The 17455-nt window shown below is 54.3% G+C and overlaps 1 protein-coding gene across 1 annotated transcript; it reads left to right on the top strand.

The window, feature by feature from the left end:
- The first annotated feature begins 12785 nt into the window (after nucleotides 1-12785).
- On the top strand, nucleotides 12786-14921 carry AV (arginine vasopressin). Its single transcript, XM_011741311.3, has 3 exons — nucleotides 12786-12918; nucleotides 14296-14497; nucleotides 14675-14921. Exons 1-3 carry the CDS (start codon nucleotides 12799-12801, stop codon nucleotides 14845-14847), a joined length of 495 nt encoding a protein of 164 aa, XP_011739613.1. The 5' UTR covers nucleotides 12786-12798; the 3' UTR covers nucleotides 14848-14921.
- Nucleotides 14922-17455: the final 2534 nt, after the last annotated feature.

Genomic DNA, 17455 nt, shown 5'->3' with positions numbered 1-17455 from the left:
AAATTTTTTTTAAAAATTAGCTGGTGGCAGGCTGGGTGCAGTGGTTCACGCCTGTAATCCCGGCACTTTGGGACGCCGAGGCGGGCGGATCACGACATCAGAAGATTGAGACCATCCTGGCTAACATGATGAAACCCTGTTTCTACTAAAAATTCAAAAAATTAGCTGGGCATGGTGGTGGGCGCCTGTAGTCCCAGCTACTCGAGAGGCTGGGGCAGGAGAATGGCATGAACCCAGGAGGCGGAGCTTGCAGTGAGCTGAGATCGTGCCAGTGCACTCCAGCCTGGGCGACAGAGCAAGACTCCGTCTCAAAAAACAAACAAACAAAAAAATTAGCTGGTGACCGGGGGCGGTGGCTAATGCACTTTGGGAAGCTGAGGTGGGCAGATCACAAGGTCAGGAGTTCGAGACCAGCTTGGCCAATATGGAGAAACCCCATCTCTACTAAAACTACAAAAATTAGCCAGGGCCGGGCGCGGTGGCTCATGCCTGTAATCCCAGCACTTTGGGAGGCTGTGGCGGGCAGATCACGAAGTCAGGAGATCAAGACCATCCTGGCTAACATGGTGAAACCCCGTCTCTACTAAAAATACAAAAAATTAGCCAGGCGTGGTGGCGGGCACCTGTAGTCCCAGCTACTTGGGAAGCTGAGGCAGGAGAATCGCTTGAACCTCGGAGGTGGAGGTTGTAGTGAGCCGAGATTGCGCCACTGTGCTCCAGCCTGGGCAACAGAGTGAGACTCTGTCTCAAAAAAAAAAAAAAAAGTAGCTGGCATGGGCCAGGTGTGGTGGCTCATGCCTGTAATCCCAGCACTTTGGGAGGCTGAGGCGGGTAGATCACTTGACATCAGGAATTCAGTCTGACCAATATAGAGATACAAAATTAGCCAGGCGTGGTGGCACATGCCTGTAATCCTAGCTACTCGGGAGGCTGAGGCAGGAGAATCGTTTGAACCCGGGAGGCAGAGGTTGTGGTGAGCCGAGATCGTGCCATTACACTCCAGCCTGGGCAACAAGAGAAAAGTCCGTCTTAATAATAATAATAATAATAATAATAATAACAACAACAACAATAAGCTGGCAGGGTGGGTTGGGCTTGTAGTCCCAGCTACTTGGGAATCTGAGGTAGGAGGATTGTTTGATGACCACACCACTGCACTCCAGCCTGAGTGACAGAGCTAGACCCTGTCTCAACAATAACAAAAAGAAAACAGAAGCTAAATGTTTGCAAATGAATCCAGGTACATGGGCAACCACCATCAATGTTAACAGATTAAATTTGCCTTGTTAAAAAAGGAGCTCTCAGGTTGAATAAAAAATAAAATATTTGCCGGGCATGGTGGCTTACACATGTAATTCCAGCACTTCGAGAGGCCAACACCAGAGAATTCCTTGAGGCTAGGAATTCGAGACTAGCCTGAGCAACATAATAAGATCCCATCTCTACAAAAACATAAAAAATAAAAATTAGCTGGTCATGGTGGTTGGTACCTATAGTCCCAGCTACTAGGGAGGCTGAGGCAAGAGGATCAGTTGAACCCAGGAGTTTGAGGCTGCAGTGAGCTATAATTGGACCACTGCACTCCAGCCTGGGCAACAGAGCAAGACCCTATCTCTAAAAAAACACACACGCCTGTAATCCCAGCACTTAAGGAGCTGTGGTGGGTGGATCACTTGAGGTCAGGAGTTCAAGACTAGCCTGGCCAACATGGTGAACATGGCCATCTCTACTAAAAAAAAAAAAAAAGAAAAGAAAGAAGATAAAATGTAATAAAGGTATAAATCTTTATATTTATAGGTATAAATCTCTATAAACCCTATAGAGATTCAACACAATCAGAGGTTGGTTCTTTAAAAAATCACATAAAAGGAACCAGGCACAGTGGCTCACGCCTGTAATCCCAGAACTTTGGGAGGCTGAGACAGGTGGATATGATCCATATGAGGTCAGGAGTTCAAGACCAGCCTAGCCAACATGGTGAAACCCCATCTCTACTAAAAATAAAAAAAATTAGCTGGGCAGTAGTGGCACGTGCTTGCAGTCCCAGCTATTCAGGAGGCTGAAGCAGGAGAATCGCTTGAACCCAGGAGGTGGAGGTTGCGTGAGCCGAGATAGCACCACTGCACTCCAGTCTGGGCAACAAAGTGAGACCCTGTCTCAAAAGAAAAAAAAAAAAAGTCACATAGAAAGCACCAACAGAGAAGACCCGGCAGCACTGCCTGGAATTGGCGTACCTTTGGGGGCTGAGGACAACGGTGTGGCACTCAGGGGGTGTGGACAAAGGTGAGAGTTAGCAGGGCCAGACCTGCAGGCCTCTTGGACATGTCTGGGCATTGTCCAGAGGGCAGTGGAAAGCCATGGACAGGTTTTGAGCAGGAAGTGGCATGGTCAGTCAGGGAGGCAGAATGGGATGGCTCTGAAGATAGCCTGGGGCGGAGCCCAGGCATGTGAAGCAGGCCAAGGCGCTGGGAGGCCAGGAGCAGGCTGGGGCAGTGAGTTTGGGAACTGGGGCTGATAGGCTTCTTGCTCAGTAGCTCCGCCTGGCTTAGCTGTGTGGTCCTGGGCCACGGGGTCTCTCTGTGCTACAGGGTCCTCACACGTGAAGTGACCTGCACAAGTCTACAAATGCCTTCCAGCCTGGGGCCGGGGACAAATACCCACTGACTGACTCAGCAGCCAGTCCCGTCCCTCCTCTTCCTCACCAACAGGACCCCATTTTGTCAGGGGCCGGTGAGCACACCTAGTCTTAGGGGTGAGCCTTGACTGGCCCAACCCAAAGAAGGCAGCGGGCTGGTGGTGCTTGCCCTGCCTGGAGGGATTTAGGGGTGGGGGCTCTGGGCAGGTTTCTCCTCCTTAAGAACAGAGAGGCTCAGAAGAGGGAACCCATTTTGTGGCTGTCCCCTTGCCACGAGGAAGGACACTCAGATATGTGGAGGGTACCAGACAGGAGTGAGGAAGCCCCAGATGCCATCCCTGAACTTCCAGCCAGACCTGGGACCACCCACCTCCCAACTTGAATCATAGTAAATTACAAAGGTCCTTGGGGTTTAGTCACTGCTATTTTATTTTGTTTATTTTATATTTTTTTATTATTTTTTTTATAAGACAGGGTCTGACTGTGTCACCCAGGCTGAAGTGTAGTGGCATGATCATAGCTCATTTCAGCTTCTGGTTCCTGGGCTCAAGCGATCATCCTGCCTCTGCCTTGTGAGTAGCTGGGACCACAAGCATGCGCCCCCATGCCCAATCTTTTTTTTTCCCCTCTTCGAAGATGGGTTCTGGATGTGTCACCCAGCCTGGAGCGCAGTGGCTATTCACAGGCAGGATCCCACTACTTATTAGCACAGGAGTTTTCACCTGCTCCATTTCCGATCTGAGTCGGTTCACCCCTCCTTAGGCAACCTGGTGGTCCCCTTGCACCCGAGAGGTCACCATGCTGATGCTGAACTTAGTGTGGACGCCAGCTAGGCATAGCCCACTACAGCACAGGCAGGAGTGCAGTAGCATGATCATGGCTCACTGCAGCCTCTGCCTCCTGGGCTCAAGCATTCTCCTGCCTCAGCCTCGGGAGTAGCTGGGACTCCATCACCTGGCTCTGCTAAGGTTTTGAGGCAGTAGTGTGGTGAACCGCACAGACCCTGGAGCCTGAGTTTGAATCCCAGATCTGCTGTTTATTACCTGTGCGTCCTTGGGCAAGTTATTCAACCTCTCTGTCCCTCAGTTCCTGTCTGCAAATAGAGATAAAAATACTTCCTCCTTCACAGGGTTTATGTGATTCAAGGAGGAAAATAAATGTAAAAGGCTTAAAACAGTGCTGGCACACACTCTGATTTTTTTTTTCTCGAGACAGAGTTTCATTCTTGTTGCCCAGGCTGGAGTGCAGTGGCGCAAACTTGGCTCACTGCAACCACCGCCTCCTCAGCTCAACGATTCTCCTGCCTCAGCCTCCCGAGTAGCTGGGATTACAGGCGCCCACCACCACTGCCGGCTAATTTTTGTATTTTTAGTAGAGACGGGGTTTCACCATGTTGGCCAGGCTGGTCTTGAACTCCTGAGCTCAGGTGATCCACCTACCTCGGCCTCCCAAAGTGCTGGGATTACAGGCGTGAACTACCGCGCCCGGCCGCACACTCCGTGTTTTTATTGCCTGTGGTTTAGCATGTTCATAGCCCGCGCGTCCTGTATGACGTCCTTACCCCCCCCCCCCCCCCACACACACACACGCGCACACACGCACACACACAGTTGGGTTCTCTCTTTCACATCCCTGCACAAACTGTTGATCCCGCCAGGTGTGTCCTTCCCGTCTCCTTTTCTGGGGAATTTCAGTCCCCAGTCCACAAGCAACAAGTACACCCCGGGGAAGCCTTCCCTGCGCAGCGGCCTATCCTTCCCACTGGCCCCAGAAACCCTCCGCCGCCCGCGCGCCACAGGTTGGAAAGGTGAGGTGGGGTCTCTCTGGGCGGAGGTGGAACCCTCAATTGGCTGCCTAGGGCGAGGCTCACACGTGGCCCCCCGGACCGCCACGCGCCTGGCAGCGCTGCCTCTCTGCGCGCGTTTCCTCCACCGGCGAGCGGCACCGCTGGGCCTGGGGTCTGGGGCCTGGGGTCTGGGGCCTGGGGCTCAGACGGGGCCCTGTCAGGCAGGCAGAAGGGCGAGCGTAGAAGCCGGGGCCGCCTCCGCCGCAGCCCCCTCCGCTGCCGCCTGGATCGGCCGCTTCCCCCGCCCGGCCGCCCGGCTGATGGCGCTAAGTGATTCCGGGCGCCGCGCTCCGGGGTGGCGCCGACCCGCTGGGCCCTGGGGGCCGCCGGAGCCGCGCTCATGCCGCTCTTAGCAGTCTGCGCACAGCGCGCCTCATTAGGGGCCTCCGGGCCGAGGGGGGCGTGCGCCCAGCGCTGCGCCTCCCAATTTGTGCTCGACCCTGGCCCCCGAGCTTCCGCGCCCTCGGGTCCCCGAGGCCCACCCTGTTTCCTGTCTCTCCTGGTGACTTCACTCTTCATCTCAGCACCCGCGGGTGTCTGGCTGCGTGGGGGCTGGGAATGCGGATAGGCCAAGCTCTTCCCTAAGTCTAGCAAAGAGAACGTCTCTGGGACCCCAGGGCCGCAGTCATTGTCCCCAGCGGGTGCGGCAGGCCACGTCATTTGGAACCTGGAGCTGGGGTTGAGCGTCCCTAGATGCGAATCTACACGTCTTGCTGCCGTACACGTTTTCCATATAGAAACGAGTTTGTCAAAAATATTTTTCCTCGTTTATTTTGCCTTTTACTTAGGTTATTTTTGCAAGTAAGAATTTTTATTGTCTTTTCATTTCTGATTTCTTTTAAGCTTAATGTAATCCCCTCTAGAGATATGATAAATATTGAGACTTGGCTTCCCGCATCCCCTCCCCGCCACCCGCCCCCCCTCCCCGGCCCTTGTCAGCTGGTTTGTTTTGTTTTGTTTTGTTTTGTTTGAGACAGAGTCTCACTCTGTCGCCCAGGCTGGAGTTCAGTGGCGCGATCTCGGCTCACTGCAACCTCTGCCCCCCAGGTTCAAGTGATTCTCCTGCCTCAACCTCCCAAGCAGCTGAGACTACAGGCGCCCGCCACCATGCTCAGCTCATTTTTTTTGTATTTTTGGTAGAGATGGGGTTTCACCATGTTGGCCAGGATGGTCTTGAACTCCTGACCTCGTGATCTGCCCGCCTCGGCCTCCCAAAGTGCTGGTATTACAGGCGCGAGCCACTGCGCCCGGCTTGTCAGCTGATTTTACTCTATTTAGCTCTTCAATCCAGCTGAGATGTGCCTTGGTCTGCAAAGAGCTGAAGGTGCGTGTCTGGAAAGAGCAGAAGGCCTCCTCCGCCCTCCTTTTTCACTTGGCCCTACAGTGGATCCATTTTAGTTCCATACCTGCCCGCCTCAGGCCCAGCATTTTTCTCAGAGGTTTCTCATCCCTGCTCAATGTATCCTTTTTGATTCAGTTCAGTAAGCAGGTCTTGGGCTTCTACATCTTTAGTTCACTCTTGTTCCCCTCTTCATGGTTTACAGAGCATTTGTGTGGGTTCTTAAAAATACTACTGGAGGCCAGGCACAGTGGCTCACACCTGTAATCCCAGCACTTTGGGAGGCGGAGGTAGGCGGATCACTTGAGGTCAGGAGTTCGAGACCAGCCTGACCAACATGGTAAAACCCCATTTCTACTATACAAAAATTAGCCGGGTATGGTGGTGAGCGCCTGTAATCCCAGCTACTAGGGAGGCTGAGGCACGAGAATCACTTGAACCTGGGAGGCGGACGTTGCAGTGAGCCAACAGGTGAAAAGAGAGAAAGCTGTATTTACTGCTACCAGCAGCGTTCGTTTGAAAATGAGGCCAGCTAGGCACGGTGGCTCATGCCTGTAATCCCGGCACTTTGGGAGGTCAAGGTGGGCACATCACTTGGGTTCGGGAGTTTGAGACCAGTCTGGGGAAAGTGGTGAAATCCTGTCTCCACAAAAACAAAAATTAGCTGAGCATGGTGCTGTGGTCCCAGCTACTCGGGAGACTGAGGTGGGAGGATCACCGAAGCCCACGAGGTAGAGGTTGCAGTGAGCCATGATCGCACCACTGCACTCCAGCCTGGGTGACAGAGCAAGACCCTGTCTCAAAAAAAAAAAAAAAAAAAAAGAACATGAAGTCAATGGCTGGGCACAGTGGCTCACGCCTGTAATCCCAGCACTTTGGGAGACCAAGGTGGGAGGATTACTTGGACCAGGAGTTTGAGACTAGTCTGGGCAACACAGTGAGACCCTCATCTCTACAAAAAAAAATTTAAAAAGGAAAAAAGATAGAAAGAAAATGAGGCCATGCCCTGTCTGGCAGTAGTAGAGATGTTCTATGGTACATACAGCGGGGGAATAAGAAACAGAAGGTGTGGGCGGGGCAGATGCTCTGCTAAGATTAGTTAACTGTTACCTCTTCTCAGAAAAGGTGGTCTAATGGTAAGGAAGTACTTTATAGAACATTCTGACATTTGGGGTTTAATCTGGAAGCTTGCAACGTTTTATTATGTAAGGATTGCAGAAATCTTAACCCTTTATAGCACCATCATCTGATTCCCTTAAGACCTCAGTGGGACAGGAAGTGGGGTTAGTACTTCAAGTAAATAACCTTGGGAACAGGTGTGACTTGCCCTGGGTCACACAGAACTCACCGGAGAGCTGAAGCTGTACTCAGAGCTTCCCTTCCTTCTTTCTATGATTTATTGAATACTCTCTACCTGGAGTGGGGTTACTCTACTGAGCATGAAAGGTAGAGTCCTTCCTTTCTGCCCTGGTGTTTCATTTTAAAGGGGTTACAGGCATACACACACAAAAAGATAGACACACACAAAAAATGAATTGTGAATTGCAGTAGGTGCTACGAAATTCATCAACATAGTCCCAGACAGAAGATAAAAGAGATGGGGGGTGCTCTAGATAGGTCAGTCAGGGGAGCCTCCTCTTAATAGATGCCATTTAAGCCCATCAAATGAATCCTGGGGAGGGTGCGGGTAGAGGAATCTTCCAGGACACGGAAACAGCAGGATCTCAGATCCCAAAGCAGCAGTTGGAGTTGAGATTGATTTTAGAGGTAGAACTAAGCAAGAGTGAGGGAAAGAGAAGGCCCAGGGTGAGTCTCAGGTTCTGGGAGGAGCAGCTGGTTAGATGGTGGTGCGATCTCAGAGGTGGGAACCCTGGAAGAGAACAGGGAAACAGCTGAGAATCTGGAGTTGCGTGTTGACCTCGTTAAGTTGGAGAAGTCTATTGGATATCCAAGGGGAGGTGTCACCGGGCAGTTGTAACTATAAATCTGGCTCTTTGGGGAGAGGCCAAGGATGGAAATATCAATTTGGGAATTATTAGCTTGTAGTAAGTATATAAAATTGTGGGATCACCCAGGAAGAGAAGAGAAGGGACACAGGACTGATTCCTGGGATGCTCCAACATTTAGAAGTCAAGGTCAAAGAGGAGGAGCCAGAAAAGGAGACTGAGAGAGAACATCCAGTGTAACAGAAGGAAAACCAAGAGAGTGTGGCATCACTGGAACCAAACGAAGTGTGTTTCAGAAAAGGATAAGTGTGGCTGAGCGCGGTGGCTCACGCCTGTAATCCCAGCACTTTGGGAGGCCGAGGCGGGTGGATCACGAGGTCAGGAGATTGAGACCATCCTGGCTAACACGATGAAACTTCGTCTGTACTAAAAATACAAAAAATTAGCCAGGTGTGGTGGCGGGTGCCTATAGTCTGACCTACTCGGGAGGCTGAGGCAGGAGAATGGCGTGAACCCAGGAGGCGGAGCTTGCAGTGAGCGGAGATCGTGCCACTGCACTCCATCCTGGGCAACAGAGCAAGACTCCATCTCTGGGAAAAAAAAAAAGAAAAGGATAAGTGTTCACCCATGTCAAATGCTGCTAGAAGATCGTGTAAAATAAGGACATAGACATGACCACCACATTTTTCAATATGGAGGTAGTTTAAGATCTTGACAACAGGAGTTTTAATGGGCTGGTTTGGGCAGAAGCCCAGGTGGAGGGAGTTGAAGAATAAATGTTGATTTCTGGATAAATGGCAGGTGGAGTGAGACCCCATCTCTAAAAACAAAAACAAAAACAAAAAGGGCAGGTGGACCACAAGTGAAAAACCAACATGATCACTAACTCCAAGGAATACAAAAAGTTGTTCACAGATGAAAGATCATCATAATATACTACATGGCTTAGCTCAGAGGGCATAATTGCAATCTAACTTGTAATACTCATCTGTCATGACATCATCATATCTAGAAAATGGTGGATGAAGGGTATATGTCAGGGGAGCGGGGAGGAACTGGTGAAGGAACTGACTCCTTTCTTTTGAAAGGATAAATGAATCAGGATCATGAGCTGAGTTTTAGGAGATAAAAGGACCGAGAAGATGTAAAGAGTAGGTTGGGAAAGGAAACCTGTAAGGGACATGTAGAAGGGTGTGCGGTGTCTGGGGGGTCCATGTGACATATGGAGTGATGTGTTGGAAATGCTGCCAGTCAGCACAGTATAGAGACTTTTCCCAGTCAGTGGCGGTTTCGAGAAGGTGGGTCCAGGGAGAAAGGGGCCTTGGTGTGGGAGGCCAGTCTTAGAATGAAGATCCTGGTAGACAGATCTGGTCAGCACAGAGGTCCTCGCCTGTCCCATGGCTTGGGCCCTTCAGTCAGTCTGGCCTCATCCGTTTTCAGTTGTTGACTCAACCCCCTGCAGTGAAGAAGGGGTAAGGTGCTGGGCCAAGGCACCTTAGCCAGGCCTCCAGCCTCCCTCCTCCTCAGCTAGCCTCACAACCCATGGAGTCTCGACGGGGCAATGGCCTCAGATCAAGCGTGTTTCCAGGCCATGAGTAGAATGAAAATGTCCCTCCTAGACTAATCCAGGAAGCTGCTCTCTCTGGAAATATCTCCTAGCTCTTAACAAGAATAATGGCAGTGGCCAGCCATGGTGGTTCACACCTGTAATCCCAGCACTTTGGGAGGCTGATTAGGGTGGATCACCTGAGGCCAGGAGTTTGAGACCAGCCTGGCCAACATGGTGAAACCCTATCTCTATTAAAAATACAAAAATTAGCTAGGTGTGGAGTGGGTGCCTGTAATCCCAGCTTCTCAGGAGGCTGAGGCAGGAGAATCGCTTGAACCTGGGAGGCAGAGGTTGCAGTGAGCCAAGATCGCATCACTGCACTCCAGCCTGGGCAACAAGAGCAAAACTCCATCTCAAAAAACAAAACAAACAAACAAAAAAAGAATAACAGCATTAATAATGCAATACTGCTGTTCATCAACTTTACAATGGTGCAGGCACTTTTCTTTCTTTCTTTTTTGAGATGGAGTCTCGCTCTGTCGCCCAGGCTGGAGTGCAGTGGCATGATCTCGACTCACTGCAAGCTCCGCCTCCTGGGTCCATGCCATTCTCCTGCCTCAGCCTCCCGAGTAGTTGGGACTACAGGCGCCTGCCACTGTGCCCGACTAATTTTTTTTTTTTTTTTTTTTTTTGTATTTTTAGTAGAGACGGGGTTTCACGGTGTTAGCCAGGATGGTCTCGATCTCCTGACCTCATGATCAGCCTGCCTTGGCCTCCCAAAGTGCTAGGATTACAGGCGTGAGCCACCGTGCCGGGCCAGGTGCAGGCACTTTTCTAAAGCTACCTTTTCTTTTGAAACAGGGTCTCACTCTCACCCAAGCTGGAGTGCAATGGCTCAGGCATGGCTCACTGCAGCCTGGGCTCAAGCGATTCTCCTACCTCAGCCTCCCAAGTAGCTGGGACCACAGGCATGTGCCACCACACCTGGCCAATTTTTAAATTATCTGTAGTGATGACGTCTCTCTATGTTGCCCAGTCTGGTCTCTCGAACTCCTGGGCTCAAGTGATCCTTCTGCCTTTGCCTCTCAAAGTGCTGGGATTACAGGCGTGAGCCACCGTGCCCAGCCTTAAAGCTATTTTTATTTTTTAATTTAAAATGTATTTATAGGCCAGGCGCGGTGGCTCACACCTGTAATCCCAGCACTTTGGGAGGCCAAGGCAGGAGGATCACAAGGTCAGGTTTGAGACCAGCCTGGCCAACATGGCGAAACCCCATCTTTACTAAAAATACAAAAAAAATTAGCCAGGCGAGGTGGTGGGTGCCTGTAATCCCAGCTACTTGGGAGGCCAAGGCAAGAGAATCGCTTTAACCCAGGAGTCGGAGGTTGCAGTGAGCTGAGATCACGCCACTGCACTCCAGTCTGGGCGACAGAACGGGACTCCGAAAAAAAAAAGTATTTATTTATTTATTTAAAATTAGAGATGGGGCCGAGCACAGTGGCTCATGCCTGTAATCCCAGCACTTTAGGAGACCAAGGCCGGTGGATCACTTGAAGCCAGGAGTTTGAGACCAGACTGGCCAATATGGTGAAACCCGATTTCTACTAAAACTACAAAAATTAACCTGGCGTGGTGACGCATGCCTGTAATCCCAGCTACTTGAGAAGCTAAGACAGAATTGCTTGAACCCAGGAGGTGGAGGTTGCACTGACCCGAGGTTATGCCACTGCACTGCAGCCTGAGTTGACAGAGTGAGACTCTGTCTCAAAAAAAAAAAAAAAATTAGAGATGGGGTCTTGCTATGTGTTGCCGAGACTGGTCTTGACCTCCTGTCTGGGTCTCTCAAGTAGCTGGGATTACAGGCATGAGCTGCCATGCCTGGCTCTAAAGCTTTTGTATAATAAATTTATTTTTATTTCAGTCCTCACAATGACCCTGGGAGGTGGGTACCATGATTTTCCTTACTTCACACCGGCAGAAAGTAAGGCACAGACAAGTTCAGTGAGCTGCCCAAGCCATGAAGTTTCAAGCAACAGAGGCCAGACCTTGAGCCGGGCTACCGGGAGCCAGTGTTGCTGCAACAACAACTGCCCAGTGTTGCCTCTCAAAGGGTCCTTGCAGTCCCTGAGGGGTCATTCCTGAAAAGGCAGACGTCATGGCCTGAGTACAGGCGGCCCCTCCTGGGATGCTGGCCCCCTCCCTGCCCTTGGTGGAGATGGGGCTGCTGTGTCCTCTGGAGCTTCCTCACAGCATCCGGCTGCACCCTGGAGAGGAGGCCAAGAGCCTGTGGCAACTGCAAGAGCTGGGGGCTGCACACAGCTTGAGAGGCAGAGGGTGCCCGGCCTGAGCCCCAGACCAGCAGGGCACTCTGGTGGCCCAGGGAGAGAGGCCATGTCCTCTTTAGACCTGCCACCTTGGGATTAGGAACAAAAAGTGGCTTTTTCAGGCTGGGTCCGTTTAGCTATGGCTCCTCCTGCACCTTCCCCCAGGCCCAGAACCCCCGGCCCCACTCCCACCCCAGGTCTGAGATGGTACCTGCCCTGATCCCCACATACTAAGGTCCTGGTGGGCGTAGGAATTGGGACAAACAGTTGTCAGGTTCCCTGGGGCTCTCCCCACCTTTGAACCTTACTTGGCGTGGAGTTCTTGTTCCCCATAGTAGCTCCCCCCACTCATGTTTCTACCTGGGAGGGGGTGATGGGTCATGTGCCAAATGTGTCCCCAAGGCCCCCAGTTTCAGGGCCTGAGTCCCCATTCCCTGCTCTATGGGGGTGCGGGGGTGTCATGTCTTGTACTTTCCCCAGCAGTCTGCCACCCGTCTACCCCGTGAGAACAAGTCCTTCTCATTCTGTATCCCTTGACTCCACAACCGATGGAGGCTGCCTTGTCCACAAGTCAGGGATTCCCGTTTCTGGTGCAGCCAGTACAAAGCCCCTGTCCTCGCCACTCTGGGCTTGTGCTGTTCTTGGTCCCTTATCTTGTTGTCACAGGGCTAACCCTCCCCACACACCTGGCTGTCCCCTACCCCACAGCTCCTAGGCCAGGGCCTGTCCCTGCCCCTAACACCCAGCCCCTCGGTTCCTCTTACCCTCTTCTTGGACCCTAAGCCCTTTCTGGGTAACCAGAAAGCTCAGAGACGGTCTCCAGGTGACCCCCAGTCTGTTCCTCTCCCCGAATCCAGAGCATTGCAGTCACAGTAGAGGCAATTGCTGTCATTCCGCGGCCCATGACAGCCTGGCGGCCCGCATCCCTCCCCCGTGATGCTCTGCACAGACAGGCCCACGTGTGTCCCCAGATGCCTGAATCACTGCTGACGGCTGGGGACCTGGCCACCGTGGGCTCCTGGGGAGCCACTGGGGAGGGGGCGGCGGCCGCATCTTGCCTCCAAGGGAACACCTGCGGACATAAATAGGCAGCCAGCAGAGGCAGCAGCACAGAGCCACCAAGCAGCGCTGCATACGGGGTCCACCTGTGTGCACCAGGATGCCCGACACCATGCTGCCCGCCTGCTTCCTCGGCCTACTGGCCTTCTCCTCCGCATGCTACTTCCAGAACTGCCCGAGGGGTGGCAAGAGGGCCATGTCCGACCTGGAGCTGAGACAGGTACTTCCCACCGTGGGCCATCTCAGGGCTGCCACAGCGGGCAGTGCTGACACCCTGGGTCAGGGGCTAGGAAAGAGGGAAGTCATGGGTGGTGGTAGCCTTTAGGGGAAGTGTAGGGGAGGAAGAGAGAGGCATGGCATGGCTGGGCAGAGGAGCCAATGGGGTGGGCCAGAGGAAACCACGCTTTGGAGGAGGCTGGGAGAGGCTGAAGGGGCTCCTGGTCACTGTCACCATCCAGACAGGGATTCAGGGAAGTGAGGGATGCTTCCCCAGTGACTGGGCTTGGGGCTGGATCAGGGAGAACGGGGCATCATGGCCTCCCCTGTGCCCATGGCGTTCTTGCATCTGGACTGGCTGGGGCAGCAGAGGCTCCGTCCTACCTGGCATTGGAGGCTTTCCTCATCCAGCCCCAGCCTCCCGGGCACAGGCGCCCAGGCCCCCACACAGAAGATGGCCTCTGGTCTGAGCGCACTTGAGTGGGGCATCCTGTGGGGAAGTTCTGCTGGGAACCTGGCCTAATTCTCTAGTGCTGGACGTTTCCTCCATTTCCAGCAGAGCTGAAGGAAATCCAATCACGATGTGCATGCAATTCTGTGCAGGCTCAGTGATGAGCCGTTGAGCAAATTAGACCACACCAAACTCAGCTAGAAGTCTAATGCGCTATCCATTGCGCCAGAGAACCGACTGTTGAGCAAATTAGAGTGGCCGAGTGGGCAACCCCCGCAGTCTCCCTTCCTCCTGCTAGGCTCCTTTGGGGTCCTGAGACACCTGGGTGTCCGTGCCCTCCTCTAGGGCTGAGGCGCCTGCCACCCACAGGCGGACTGAGCAGGGGGTCAGGGCCCCAGCTGAGGCCGTCAAGCTTGGCGGGAGGCAGGGGCAAGGCAAGATAGGAGACAGGAAATGGGAGGAAGGGCCGGGGTTCTGGATGCGCAGGGCCTCTCTGCATGGTGTAGTGGGGAAGCGGGTGGGCCCGGGCTCAAGCTGCAGCAGTGTGAGGAGGAAGGAGGAAGGTTTGGAGTGGGGGAAGGTGGGGCAGCTGCAAGAGTGGCGCCCACCAGCGATGGCCCCGAGGCTCGAGGAAGGGCTCCCCACGCTGTAGTCCACCGGAGACCCGTCCCTAGCTGAGGGGGAGGACGCTGAGGGCTATCACTGAGAAGTCATTCAAGAAACCAAGGTGCTGAGCGGATTTGGACGCCCGGCCCGTGACTGCGGTCGAGGCCCAGACAGCGCCCCAGTGCGCCTGCAAGCTGCAGCCCCGGTGTCCCACCCGCACTCCGAGACCTGGACCCCAGCATCCCCGCCTCGCGGGGTTCCCCTCCAACCCCCCGACTCCCGGCTCCCCCTCCTCCCGCTTACCCCGCCCGTCTGTCCCCGCAGTGCCTCCCCTGCGGCCCCGGGGGCAAAGGCCGCTGCTTCGGGCCCAGCATCTGCTGCGCGGACGAGCTGGGCTGCTTTGTGGGCACAGCCGAGGCGCTGCGCTGCCAGGAGGAGAACTACCTGCCTTCGCCCTGCCAGTCCGGCCAGAAGGCGTGCGGGAGCGGGGGCCGCTGCGCCGCCTTCGGCATCTGCTGCAACGACGGTGCGCGGGGGCGGGGGGGGCGGGCCTGGGGCTGGGGCGGGCGCAGACCTCTTGGGTGGGGGGCGCGGACCTGCGGCGGGGTGGGGGCAGGGTCAGGCACGGCAGGGAGGGTGTGGGCCTCCGCATCCCGAGCTGCGCCCACCCCAGGGCGCCCGCGCTCACACGTCCTTCCCGCAGAGAGCTGCATGACGGAGCCCGACTGCCGCGAGGGCTTTCACCGCCGCGCCCGCGCCAGCGACCGGAGCAACGCCACGCAGCTGGACGGGCCGGCCGGGGCCTTGCTGCTGCGGCTGGTGCAGCTGGCCGGGGCGCCCGAGCCCTTCGAGCCCGCCCAGCCCGGCGTCTACTGAGCCCCCCGCCCGCCCTACCGGCCCGCTGTCTGCGCCCGCCCCTGCAGCACGGACAATAAACCTCTGAAAACGCACGACCTCACGTCTGTCTCAGTCTCTGGAGGGAAGAGGGAAGGGGAGAGAGGTGGGAGCGGGGATCCCCGCCACCACGCCGCCCGGCCAGTCCCCGGACCTGAGGTCGCGGACAGATCCACCCCAGAGGAGCAACAGGTCCCGTAGAGGAAGCGATCTGCGACCCGCAGAGGTGTCGCTAGACCGAGGGACAGGGCGAATTGGGAGGCAGGGGAGGGGGAGACGAGAGGCCGAGAGTGGCCTTGGAGGGGGTCGGTTGGGTATCCTCCAGCAGAGGGAAAGAAGTAAAGGCAGAGAGGGGAAAGGCCTGGAGGACAAGACAGCAAGAGACCCAGAGACAGAGATAGCAGAATGATGGAGAGAGATGCAGAGACATTGACAGTGACGGAGAGAAGAGTGAGAGAGGCAGAGGGGACAGGCCAAGGGGTGACCATTCTGTCCCCATTTTCGTCCCAGGCGACAAACCACTCAGGGACCCACCCAGGTCCCGGGATTCCCAGTGCAATGTGTGTTTCACCCAAGGCAGTGCTCGTGTGTGGTGGCGGCGGGAACGTCACCCCAGAGCCAGCGGAGACAGCGCCACCTGCTGTCCGTCCAGTGCGCCCACCATAAGGGCACCTCAGCCAGAGTGGGGGGGCCCCTAACAGATACAGTTCCACACAACCTCAAGCTCACTTGGACAGACAAGAAAATAACTGCTAAAAACATGTCCGCGACCCTTGACCACAACCATAGAGACCCTGAGCCCCACATTCAGAGCCACAGACACACCCAAAGAAACACAGATACAGCTGACAGGAGGATGGGCAGGAGCATGTACACACAGGCTCACGCACGCAGGAGTGCACTCACATTAGCTCCCGGACATGAAGACTTTCTGCCCTTTGACATGAGCCCCTTTGGCAAAAAGACGTCCAGCAGCTCTCGGCATCTTCCTCTACATCTCTTGGGTTCTCTCACCCCCTTCTTGAACCAGAGGCCTTTCTGGTCCCATCTGCCCTTTCTCTCCTTTGTCTCTCAACCTGCTCTCACCTCCCCGTTCTGCCAGCTCCCGGGCCCCTTCTTGCCTCTCTCCTTGGCCCCTCCACACCCCGCTTCTGTCGCCTCACCCCCTCCGACACCTCCCATCCTTCTCTCTCTTGGCCTCCTCTGTTCTCTGCATCCTCTCCTTGGGCTTCCTTTCTCCAGGTCTTGGAGCCACAAGAGGCTGCATCTCCTTCGGGATCCTCTGCAAACTCTGAGGCCAGGAGGGAGTGCAGGAGGAGAGAAGTCGGCCTGGGCCCTGACCCTAACGCCCAGGCTTACGGCCAAGCCTGGTGACTCAAGCAGCCCAGCCTCAGCAGCCCTGGGCAGAGTCCAGGCACATGCCAAGGTCAGGCTCTCTTCCACACTCCCAGGGCTCCCCTTGGCTCTCACCCCGACCTGGTTCTGGGTTCCTCTGCCAGGCAGCGCCTGGAATGACTGGGTCTAGCCAGCAGGAGCAGGGACCATGCAGGCTTGGGTCACTGCCACGACCTCCTGCTCCTGTTTCACATGGTCCACTCAGAGCCAGCCTCCATCTGGTTGGGGCTAGAGCAGGACCAAACCTAATAGGAATTTATTAACTCTTCCAACTGGGAAGTAGGAAGAGGCAGGTGGCTTGGCTTCACTGAATCCAATCCAAAGTGCTAGTGTCTGGACTTGGGGACAGTTTTAGAATGAGGTCCAGGAACTTTCTCTTCCCAAATACATACAGATTCAGAGACTCCTTTCCCCTCCACTTGTCTTCAAAACAATCAGGCTACTACTTCTGGGAAGGGGTGAGGAAGGTCTGCCCACCCACAATTTGCCAGAATGTCCACATCCCTGAACAGACTTCCACTCTTTCTCCCTCTCCTTGAGTCCCCTGACCCAGCTACAGAGCCATTTAGCAGGGAGAGGTCTGCCCTCATCTGCTCATTCTCTACAGGGCAAACGGGCTACGGCAAACCCACAGCAAGGGTCAAAGCAGTGTTCAAGCCTCCACATCTGCTATTTCATAAAAATGGTAACATTGGCAGTGTCTCTTTTTCTTTTTAAAAAATTATTATTACTATTATTATTATTATTGTTATTGAGACGAAGTCTCGCTCTGTTGCCCAGGCTCGAGTGCAGTGGCGTGATCTCAGTTCACTGCAAGCTCCGCCTCCGGGGTTCACACCATCCTCCTGCCTTAGCCTCCCAAGTAGCTGGGACTATAGGTGTCCGCCACCGCGCCTGGCTAATTTTTTTGTATTTTTAGTAGAGAAGGGGTTTCGCCATTTTAGCCAGGATGGTCTCGATCTCCTGACCTGGTGATCTGCCTGCCTCGGCCTCCCAAAGTGCTGGGATTACAGGCGTGAGCCACCGTGCCCGGACTATTTTTATTTTTATTTATTTATTTTTCAGCATCTACATTAAGGACACAGCAGTGTCTCTTGTTAAAGAACTTCTTGGCCAGGTGTGGTGGTTCACGCCTATAATTCCAGCACTTTGGGAGGCCGAGGTGGGTAGATCGTCTGAGTTCAGGAGTTTGAAA

The sequence above is a fragment of the Macaca nemestrina genome, chromosome 15 (genome assembly GCF_043159975.1).
Source record: "Macaca nemestrina isolate mMacNem1 chromosome 15, mMacNem.hap1, whole genome shotgun sequence".
Classification (NCBI taxonomy): domain Eukaryota; kingdom Metazoa; phylum Chordata; class Mammalia; order Primates; family Cercopithecidae; genus Macaca; species Macaca nemestrina.
Note: the sequence above shows the minus strand (reverse complement) of the source record. Positions and strands in the feature narration are given on the sequence as shown.